Here is a 10732-nt window from a genome sequence, read left to right on the forward strand (position 1 = left end):
CCAGGTTCATCCAAGCTCTGTTTTGTGGCTGAGTAGTATCCCATTGTGTAAATGTACCACAACATCTTTACTCACTCACCTACTGGGGGGCACTTGGGCTGCTTCCAAAGATTGGCTCTTGTAAATAACTATGCAATGAACACAGGGGTGCAGATATTCTTTTGAATTAATGGTTTGGGTTTCTTCGGATAAATTCCCAGGAGTTGAATTGCTGGGTCATAAGGCAGTTCCATTTTTTTATGTTGTGAGGTAACTCCACACTTCTTTCCACAGTGGCTGCATTCCCACCAACAGTTCTCCACGTTTCCCTTTTCTCCACATTCTCGCTAACATTTGTTGTTTGTTGATTTATTGATGAGAACCATTCTGACTGGTGTGAGGTGATATCTCATTGTGGTTTGAATTTGCATTTCACTGATATTTAGAGACTTTAACCATCTTTTCATTTATCTATTGGCCATCTGTATGTCCTCTTTGAAAAAATGTCTATTCAGGCCCTTTTCCCATTTTGTAATGGGATTGTATTTTTGGTGTTGAGTTTTATAAGTCCTTTGTACATTTTGAATATTTACCCTTTATCAGATGTATTGGCAAATATGTTCTCCCATTCAGTAGGTTGTCTTTTCATTTTGTTGATGGTTTTTTTTGCTGTGAAAAGATTTCTTAATTTGATGTAGTCCCATTTGTTTATTTTTTTCTTTTGTTTCCGTTGACCAAGGAGAGATAGTATATCAGAAAAAATATTGCTACGAGAAATATCCGAGATTTTACTGCCTATATTTTATGATTTCGTCTGACATTTAAGCTTTTAATTCATTATGTTTGTTCTTTTTTCTAATATTTTATTGATTTTTAGAAAGAGAGAAAAGGAGAGGGAGAGAGAGAGAGAGAGAAACTGATGTGAAAGGGAAACATCAATTAGCTGCCTCCTGCATGCCCCTACCAGGGATTGATCCCACAACCCAGGCATGTGCCCTGACTGGGAATTGAACCAATAACCTTTAGGTGCATGGGACAACACCCTACCAACTAAGCCACACTGGCCAGGGCGAGTTTACACCATCCATTCTTGTGTATGGTGTAAAGGTGGTCTAGTTTCATTTGCTGGCACATATCAGTCCAATTTTTTCAACATCATTTATTGAATAGACTATTTTTACCCCAGTGTGTGTTCTTGCCTCTTTCAAATATTAATTGACCATAAAAGTGTGGGTATATTTTGGGCTCTCTATTCTGTTCCATTTATCTGTCTTTTTTAATACCAGTACCATGCTGTTTTGATTACTATGGTTTTGTAGTATACTTTGCTATTAGGTAGCATGATTCCTCCAACTTTGTTCTTTATTCTGAAGATTGCTGTGATGACTTCGGATTTTTAATATATATATCTATTTATTTATTTCATAGAGAAAGGGAGAGGGAGATAAAAACATCAATGAAGAGAGAGAACCACTGATCAGCTGCCTCTTGCATGATGTCCTCTACTAGGGATCGAACCTGCAACCGGGCATGTGCCCAGAACAGAAATTGAACTATGACCTCCTAGTTCATAGGTCGACACTCAACCATTGAACCATACCTGCCAGGCGACTTGGGATTTTTTGTGGTTCCATGTAAATTTTTGGAATATTTGTTCTAGTTCTGTGAAATATGCTATTGGTATCGTGATAGGAATTGCGTTGAATCTATAGATCACTTCGGGTAGTATGGACATTTTAGTGATGTTCATTTTTCCTATCCATAAACACAGTATTTACTCCCACTTATTTGTATCTTCCTCATTGTCTTTCTTCAGTGTCTTATAATTTTCTGAGTAGAGGTCTTTTACATCCTGGGTTAAATTATTTCTAGGTCAGCTTTGTGCAGTATCATAGCCAATGAGGTTTATCCAAGGCTCAATTATTGCTAATTGAAAAAAAAATTATTTCTATGTTATATTTTTAAGCAACTGTGAAAGTGGCTGTTTTCTTAGTTTCCCTTTCTGATAGTGCCTAAAAATGCAACTGACTTCTGGATATTAATTTTGTATCCTGCTACTTTACTGAATTCATTTATCACTTCTAGTAGTTTTTGGTAGAATCTTTATGGTTCTCTGTATACAGTATCATGTCATCTGCAAATAATGACAGTTTACTTCTTCTTTTCCTATTTGGATATCTTCTTCTCATCTGAATGCTGGGGCTAAGACTTCCAGTTATATGTTGAATAAGAGTTGTGAAAATGGATACCCCTGTCTTGTTCCTGATCTTAAGGGGAGTGCTTGTAGTTTTTGCCCATTGAGCATGATGTCAGCTGTGGGATTATCATATAAGGCCTTTATTATGTTGAGATGATTCCTCTATTCCCACTTTGCTGAATGTTTTTGTCATAAATGGGTGCTAGATTTTATCAAATGCTTTTTCTGAATCTATTGATACAGTCATGTTGTTTTTATCCTTCATTTTGTTTATATGGAGTATCAAGTTTATTGATTTTCGGATATTGTGCCAACCTTGCGTCTCTGGAGTAAATTGCACTTGATCCTGGTGTATGATCTCTTTAATGTATCGCTAGACCCAGTTTGCTAATATTTTGTTGAGAATTTTAGTATCTCTGCTCATCAGAGATATTGGCTTATAATTTTTCTTTCTCTGTAGTGTCTTTATCTGGTTTTAGAATTAGGATAATGCTGGTTTCACCAAAAGAGCTTGGAAGTCGTCCATCCTTTTGGAAATTTTTGGAATAATTTGAGAAGGCCAGGTGTTAGTTCTTCATTGAGTGTTTGTTAAAATTCACCTGTGAAGCTATCTGGCCCAGGACTTTCGTTATTCAGGAGGGTTTTTCTTTGTTTGTTTTGTTTTGTTTTGATTACTGCTTGCATTTCATTAGTTTTAATCTATCTATTCAGATTTTCCGATTCTTCCTGAATCAGTTTTGCAAGATTGTATGTTTCTAGGAATTAATCCATTTCATCCAGATTGTCTAACTTGTTGGCATATAGTTGTCCCTAATATTTCTTCACAGTCTCCTTTATTTCTCTGGTGTCAGTTGTTACCTCTCCTCTTTCATTTCTGATTTTATTTGAGTCCTCTCTGTCTCCCGCCTCCACCACCACCCCCAACCCCCACCCCCCTTTCTGGTGAAACTAGTTTGGAACAGCGGGATTTTGAAACAACTTTGGAGAAGTGGCCCAGATGAGGTGCCCTCAGTGTGAAGGTTCTAGTTTCAGAGTTCAGCTGGGGAAACAGTCTTGCAAGGAAGCTGGCTCATATCATGATGCTCACCCCCTGTCCCTGACTGGCCCCTTGCTATGCAACTGAGGACTCCAAATCATCACAATTTGATTGGCCCAAATAGCCCTCCCTAGTCTCAAATTGGACAGGAAGGTCTCAGCTCTATTGGTTGAATTTCAATCCTAAGAGCTCTCTTACCAGGGCTGCCTCACGATGCAGGAGCGTTGCACAGGCTGACCGCTCAGCCTGTGGCTTCTCTCTGGTAGGCAGTGTGCATTTAGAGGTCTCTGCCACAGTAGCTGCCAGACTCCAGTTTTACACTTGGGCCCAGTGAACCACAAGAAGCCATCCTTGGCAGATATTTTCTTTCCCGCAGTCAAAACAGGGAAGCAGAGGTCATAACTACAGAACTAAAAATCAGTTACATTTTTAGGACAAATATCACTGTTAGCTTATCTGCATCTGTAGAAATTCCTTCCTTAGTTTATTAACACCCATAGAAATTTCTTCCTTCTTTTCAAGTAGTTACCCCCTTCCCTTTATCATAAATACCCCTTACCTTCACCTCTAATAGAAACCCTATGGGTTTCTGCCTAAAACAGTGCTTCTGGAATAGCTGCTCTTTTGAATCGCAAATCAACACTTGTCACTTCTCACCTTGTTGTGTTTTTTTTTTCAGTTAACACATCAAATATAAATATTCTTAAACTTACTGCCACCTGTATCTTTTTACATTCTTTAACGTGTCTACTAGGAAACAGAAAGCTACACATGGACTCGGTTACATCTCTATAGGGCAGCCCCTCTACAATGTCAAGTCCAAGGCTCACTCGCCCACTCGCCACCTGTTACACACAAACCCTAGACCTCCTGGCCTGAGAGAAGCCCAAGAAAGGTTTGTTGAATAAATTACATGAGTTGTGCAAAAGAGAACCCGAACTTTTTACCAATTAGAGGTTAAGTACTTCACTTATGTTCGGCAAAGATACTCCGCAGTACAAGGCGCAGATGGCATCTTCCCCAGCCTTTGAAATCGTGCCCGTGCTCTGGCATTCCTAGAATTGGACCCACTGCTCAGAGACCAAGACACCGATTTTTCCCTTTTAAAAGAATAAGTTAGAATTCAGGGGTTACCAGCTGTTCAGGCCCAGAGAGGGGGGGGCCAGAAGGAGCTGAGCGTCGGCGCGCCCTAGAGGAGGCCTGGGAGGGTGGGGAGGGGCTGAAACGGGCGGGGGAGGAGCCCGGACGCACTTCGGCGGCTGAACCGGGACTGGGTCCAGGGGCAGGGCTCAGGGTGCGGAGGAGCCGGGAGGAGGGGAAGGATTGTTAAGGCTGGCGATGGTGACAAAGAGCCGGCGAAGGGAGCTGGCTGGAGAAGCAGGACCCGAGGACTGAAACGGGGCAGGGCCAGCGAGGGGCCGGTCTGCGGAAAGGGGGTGGGGATGTGCCGGGCGGAAAAGGAGGAGCGGAGGGCGGGGCGGGGCGGGGCGGCCGGCGGCATAAAAGCCTCTGTGGGCGGGCGGAGCTCGCGGCCTCTGGATCGCACCCTCCACGCTCGTCTCTTCGCTCCGGTTCCTTCCCCTGGAGGCGACCATGGCCGGGCTCTCGCGCGCCCCGCTGTTCCTGCTGGCCCTCGCCCTGGCCCTGGCCCTGACCGCGAGCCCTGCGGCCGGCGCCACCGCGGGCAGGCCTCGCCTGGTGGGCGGCCTGGCGGAGGCGGACGTGAACGAGGAGGGCGTGCAGCAGGCGCTCAACTTCGCCCTGAGCGAGTACAACAAGGCGAGCAACGACGCCTTCCACAGCCGCGCCATGCGGGTGGTGCGCGCCCGCAAGCAGGTGCGTCCGGGGGTCGGGGGGCTGGGAGGATCGGGGGGCCGAGGGGCCGGGAGGCCTGGGGGGGGGGGGGAGGGCAGGGCGAGGCGATGGGGAGGAGGGGCCTGTGCCCCGGGAGGCGTGGCCCTTGTGACGCGATCATCCCCGCCCCAAGCGCCCAACTCGCGGGATGGTCCCCCCCGCCAGTGCTTCCCAGCCCGGCAGTGTCTCTGGTCTCTCATGTGACCCCCAGACCACGGGCTTCTTCCCCGGGCCTGGCAGCGGGTCGCGGGCACTCTGGGTCCGTGCCAGGCCTGCGCTTATGTTTCCAAGCACCAGCCCCGCAAGGACAGGGCTTGCGGTCCAGCCCACTTATCTCCCCGCCAGGCCGTGGGACTGGGGAGTCAGAGTGAGTTGGCAACTTAATGACCACAGGCGAAGGAGAACCGACTGCCTCCCGGCTGCCCTCCAGCTGTGCCACTGAATGGTTTTTTAAAACTTTATTCCTCTTAACTTTTCATGTTGACATAACTCCAGACTTACACAGAACGTGCAAAACTGGAACATAGAATCCTGTAGACTCTTCCCCCAGATTAGTCCAAATGTTGCCCTGTTTGCTTTATCCACCTCGCTTCCTCCCCACATGTGTGTGGGGGTACATATATGCATTTATTTCTCTGAACTATTTGAGAGTATATATTTCCTAAAAACAGGCATTTTTAAAAAGAATCGCAGTACAGTTTTGAACAGCAGGAATCAACCCTGAAACAGTGACCTAATGCAGAGACTTATCAGATGTCTGTGGCAGGTCCACCGGGGTCCCCTGTAGCCAGGGACACTCCTGGTTCCTGCACTGCAGCCCCTTTCCCTGGAGCAGCCTGTCTGCCTGCCTCTTCACCTTGACATTTGTGAGGGGTCCGGCCTAAATGTGCGGACTGGCACTCCGTTTGTGTGGCCCTGAGGTCTCCTCAGGATAAGATTTGGGACATGCAATCGAGGAATGTTCTCTGAGTCTCCTCTCAACAGGTGCCACGACACCAACCTCCCTGTCCTCTCTGTGCCATGGTATTTGGGGCCTCTGGCACTGAGTTGGGGCCCTCACTGCTCCCCTGGTCGCCTTGAGGGAACCGGCAAACACAGAGGAGTCCAGGATAAGCCTGCGGTATCCAGGCAGATGCTACGGCAGAGGGTCTTGCCTAAGAATCCAGAGCTGCTGAGAGGTCCTGGAGGAAAGGCCCCTGGAGTGTTCTTCCCTCCAGAGGTCAGACCTCTGGAGGAGGCTCTGGGTTTTGAAGTCTCGTTCCCCGCCCCCCCCACCCTTAGATGGGTACCCCACCACCAGAAGCCAGAGGTAGTAAGTAAATGTCTGCTGGGGTAGAGAGGGCCACCTGACCCTGCCTCTGCCATCCCGCCCCGAGGTTCTGGCCCGATAGGGAGAGCAGTCAGCAGAGTCCAGAAGGGGAATGGAGGGCACATCCGGAGGGGCTGCTGGGCCTTGAGCTTGTCCTTGGAGGAAGGCTGGAATTTAGACCACGGAAGAGCAGAGCATGGCCACGCAGCAGCAAAGTGTGGCCTGCTGCAGGCCAGTGTTTAGAGCCTGTTCTCGCCTCCTCTGGAAACGTCAGACGATGGGTCAAGATTGGTCGCATTTCTCCTGCAGCCGTTGGCTGGCACTGGCCCCTTTGGATGGGACGTGCACTCCTTGCTCACCAGGTCCCTACCAGCTCCTCTCCACTGTGACCCCAGCTTGGTGTCACAACTCATCGGCCCATGTGGGAAACTGACACCAAGGGCACATCTGTATTACTTTCGACAATAAAGATAAATTTAAAAAACAGAAAGAAAAGAAAGAAACCAACAGCAGAGGGATCGTAGGACTTGCTTGGCATCCATAGGACAGAGTCCAGAGCCTGGTCTGGGCCCCTCATCTCGAGGTTCTCCGAGTTCTCAGGAGGTGTGCCTGGGGACTGCCTGTGTGAGCACAGGTTTCACATCTGTAATCTCAAATGTAAAAGACACAAGGTGTGAGTGTGTGGCACACTAGTAGTGTTCCCCTCACAAATAACTTGAAAGGCAGGCATCCCAGGGGCATCTTTTATTGGCGTGCGTGCGCGTGTGTGTGTGTGTGTGTGTGTTTGTGTGTGTATGTGTGTGAAGCATCTGCTCAGTGGGGGCATGAGTAACCTGGTTACATGGAATGAGAGTCTCGATGGGTTGGATATTACCAACTGGACTGTAATTTCAAGGCCATTACCATGTGAGTCTTCCTGAGGCAGAACCAGCCATGGCCCCGGCAGAGCTGTCATTTTGCCTTAGTCCCTGCCCTGGTTCCTGGCGCTGGCACAGTAGATTTGCTGATACCCTGGCTAGTTCCCCAGAGCTGCACCTCCAGCTCCTGGCAGAATGCTGATGTCTGGCTCCACCTTCTATTTCCTGCCTCTCTTCTGCCAGGCTGTGTGACTCACCTTGTCAGAGCTGCTCCGTAAACAAGTTACAAGGAGGACCTGGGGCACACAGACTTGGGCAGCCTTCAGGAGGTGGCTGGGTGCCTCCTGGGTGTTGGCTCTGGCAACCCCTGAATGCTGGCCCAATGCACGCTAACGGGAAGGTACCTGCCTGGGTGACGTGGGCAGTTAATGAAAACCAATCCTTCCCTTTATGTGCACAGCTCGTGGCTGGACTGAACTACTTCTTGGATGTGGAAATCGGTCGAACCACATGTACCAAGTCCCAGCCGAACTTGGCCAGCTGTCCCTTCCACGTGCAGCCGCACCTGAGGAAGGTATGTACTTGATGTGGGCCAGGGGCCAGGCACACAGGGCAGAGGGGTGGGACTGTGCCCTGGGGATATGTCATGGGTGAGTGCTGTGGCCTGGGTGGGGTGTGCAGGGGCTGGGGGGTGGGGGGAAAGGGTGTCAGTTTGTGTGTACAGGTTCCTAATTTGAATTTATAAGGGCATTTGAGCTGGGACCTTTGAGCACCATATGCTCTGGGGGGTTGTTGCCTGCTGACTGAAGGAAGCAGCAGGTGGAGATAGGGCCCTTTAATCCCAGACTCAGCCACTGGAACAGATTAGAGGGAATTAGAGGCCTGTATGGGAGAAGCCCACCCATGCTGCCCTGCTACTGAACACCAGACTCTCCCCTGGGCTTGACTGGTTCTTGGGTTGTCTCAGCCGCTGAGGAGACCTCCATCTGCTTGTCACCTCCCCAAACACACTGACTCTTTCAGGAGGTTTTCCTGTCTCAGTGCCAGCCCACTGGAGGTGGAGGGAACTTGGCTGATACCCTCCACCCCCTGGGGCTGTGTGGCTTTGCTGGGCTGCTCCTTAAAGGGCCATGCTGGGGCTACACCAGTGTGGATTCCTGCAGGGATGGGGGATGAAGATCTCCTGGACTTGGAGTAATGGGAGGGGTCACCAAGAAGCCCCTGGTGAGCCCTGCATTGTTATCGGGGGGCTCCACAGGGTAGGGGGCCGAGAGGTCCACCAAACAACCACAGCTCCTCACCTGCATTTCGGAGACCTCGTGCTGGGCCGTTTCCTTTTTGACTGTAGCCCTAACTGACCATCTCTCTCGTTTCCCTTTTGCAGGAAGCCCTCTGCTCTTTCCAGGTATACACTGTCCCCTGGTTGGGCAAGACCTCCTTGGTGAAGTCCAACTGCCAGGACGCATAGAGGAGATGAGACAGGCGGGGCCATGCAGGCTGCCTCTCGCTTGCACGCCCCCTCCCTGGTGGGGCCCCCTCAGTGTGCTGGCCTCAGGAGACAAACGGAGAAGCTTCTGAGCATTGTGTGACCAGCTAAGTGGCTCTCACTTGCTTCTTTCTGTAGAGTGCTTTCTAGATGCACCTGTGCCCGGTGCATGTTCTGCTTCCACTTTATGCAATAAAACATGACATCAGCTACTCCTGGAGTTGTTCACTGTCTCGGGGATGTGCCTGAGGGTTTGCAGTTACTTTACCAGGAGCTCCTGTTTCCCTGGCTCTGGAGGGCAGATGAGAAGAGAGAGCTGACACGGATGGCCATAGTGGGCATGTTGGGGAATATGCTGCCCCATTTCGGATGACTGAGTCATGGAGGGGGCCTGGAAACCAAGGAAAAGAGGAAGGGACCTATGCTGCTGGCTCTGGAGACTTGGCTGCTGCGGTAGAAAAGAAGTCAGACTGTGAGCAGGGCTGGACAGTAGGGAGGAGTCAGACGGATCCCATAGCCCAGGGCCTCCCTCTGCAAGCTTCTGCAGAGCCATAGGTTTCCGCCAGATGTGCTGAGCTGATCAGACCCCAGGGGCTGATGTGATGGCTGAGGTTCCCTAGAAACGAAAGCGATAATTCACCTGCTTCTCTTCATTATACTCTGCCATGTGGACAAACACACATAAAACTGAGAAACAGTTCATGAACAAGGTAGCCGAACAAGGAGCAGACACTTCTAAGCAGTCCTGCTCTCACGCCCTTGGTATTGGATCTCTGGAGGCAAGGGGGGTGGGGGGGGGGGGCGCGGGGGAGGGTGTCAGATGATACAGAGGTTTCTGTAGCCCAGGGTCAGACACACTCAGGGTCATTCAGATGTCAGTCAGAGCCCTGGCTGGTATGCTCAGTGGTTGGAGCATCACCCTGTGCACTGAAAAGTTGCAGGTTCCATTCCTGGTCAAGGGCATGTACCTGGGTTGCAGGTTTGATCCCCGGCCCCTGTCGGGCGTTTGTGGGAGGCAAACAATCACTGTGTCTCTCTCACATCGATGTCTCTTTTTCTCTCCCCGCCCCCCCCGCCCCCATTCCCTTCCTTCCACCCTCTCTAAAAATCAATAGAAAAATATCCTCAGATGCCCAGCTGGTGTGGCTCAGCAGTTGAGCATTGACCCACGAACCCAAGAGATCGCATATGCCTGGTCAGAGCATGTGCCTGGGTTGCAGGCTTGATCCCCAGTAGGAGGCTTGCAGGAGACAGCCGATCGATGTTTGTATCTTCTCTTCCCCTCTCTTTTTCTCTAAAATCAATAAAATCATTTTTTTAAAATATCCTCAGGTGAGGATTAATAACAACAACTAAATGGCAGCTGGAGTCCCCGTAATCTAGGGCATGGCTGCCTATGCCATCACCCGAGGAGGATTAAAAAAATACTGATGCCTGCTGTGCACTCTGAGAACTTCTGACTTAATTGGTCAGGGCTGGGGCCTAGGCACTGGGATTTTGATATCCAATTGATTCCCAAAGGAACTGCAGACCTGTAACTCAATTAGACTTCCTCTAAAAGTCCTAAGACTCCTACAACATCTGGGATTTGCAGCCAGTGCAGGGTTCTCTTTCAAAGACACCTGCATCCACACGTGCTTTTGGTTCCAGGGATCCATGCAGATATATAACCCAGCCCCCTTCTTGATTCCCAGTAAATGAAAAGCAACCAAACAAAACCACATGAAAACATCCTTCAACCAAAGCCTTCGTTAGGTCAGTGAACTTTTGTGGAGACTTGTGGCAGCCGAAGAGATTTCTGTGGAGCAATAACCTTGACATGTTCAACCCTTTCCTTGAAACGCTCTTGACCTCACTCCTAGAGGTAGTTGCCCTTTGACCTTCACCTCTCGGAGTCACTGACCTTCTTTCTCTCACTGGTCCCTCTTTCCTTGGCATTTCTCATTTGTCCACCCTATCCCTTTCCTGGAGATCCCTTCCCAAGGATCCGTCAGCTGGAGGTCCAAACCTCCCT

The 10732-nt window shown here is 49.5% G+C and overlaps 1 protein-coding gene across 1 annotated transcript; it reads left to right on the forward strand.

Annotated features, from left to right (window-relative positions):
• The first annotated feature begins 4731 nt into the window (after positions 1 to 4731).
• On the forward strand, positions 4732 to 8930 carry LOC139013650 (cystatin-C-like). The gene is made up of 3 exons (XM_070419810.1): positions 4732 to 5048; positions 7693 to 7806; positions 8617 to 8930. Exons 1-3 carry the CDS (start codon positions 4806 to 4808, stop codon positions 8698 to 8700), a joined length of 441 nt encoding a protein of 146 aa, XP_070275911.1. The 5' UTR covers positions 4732 to 4805; the 3' UTR covers positions 8701 to 8930.
• The last annotated feature ends 1802 nt before the right edge of the window (positions 8931 to 10732 follow it).

The sequence above is a fragment of the Myotis yumanensis genome, unplaced genomic scaffold, assembly GCF_028538775.1.
Source record: "Myotis yumanensis isolate MYYU_CA2020_CCGP unplaced genomic scaffold, mMyoYum1.0.hap1 SCAF_7, whole genome shotgun sequence".
NCBI classification, from domain to species: domain Eukaryota; kingdom Metazoa; phylum Chordata; class Mammalia; order Chiroptera; family Vespertilionidae; genus Myotis; species Myotis yumanensis.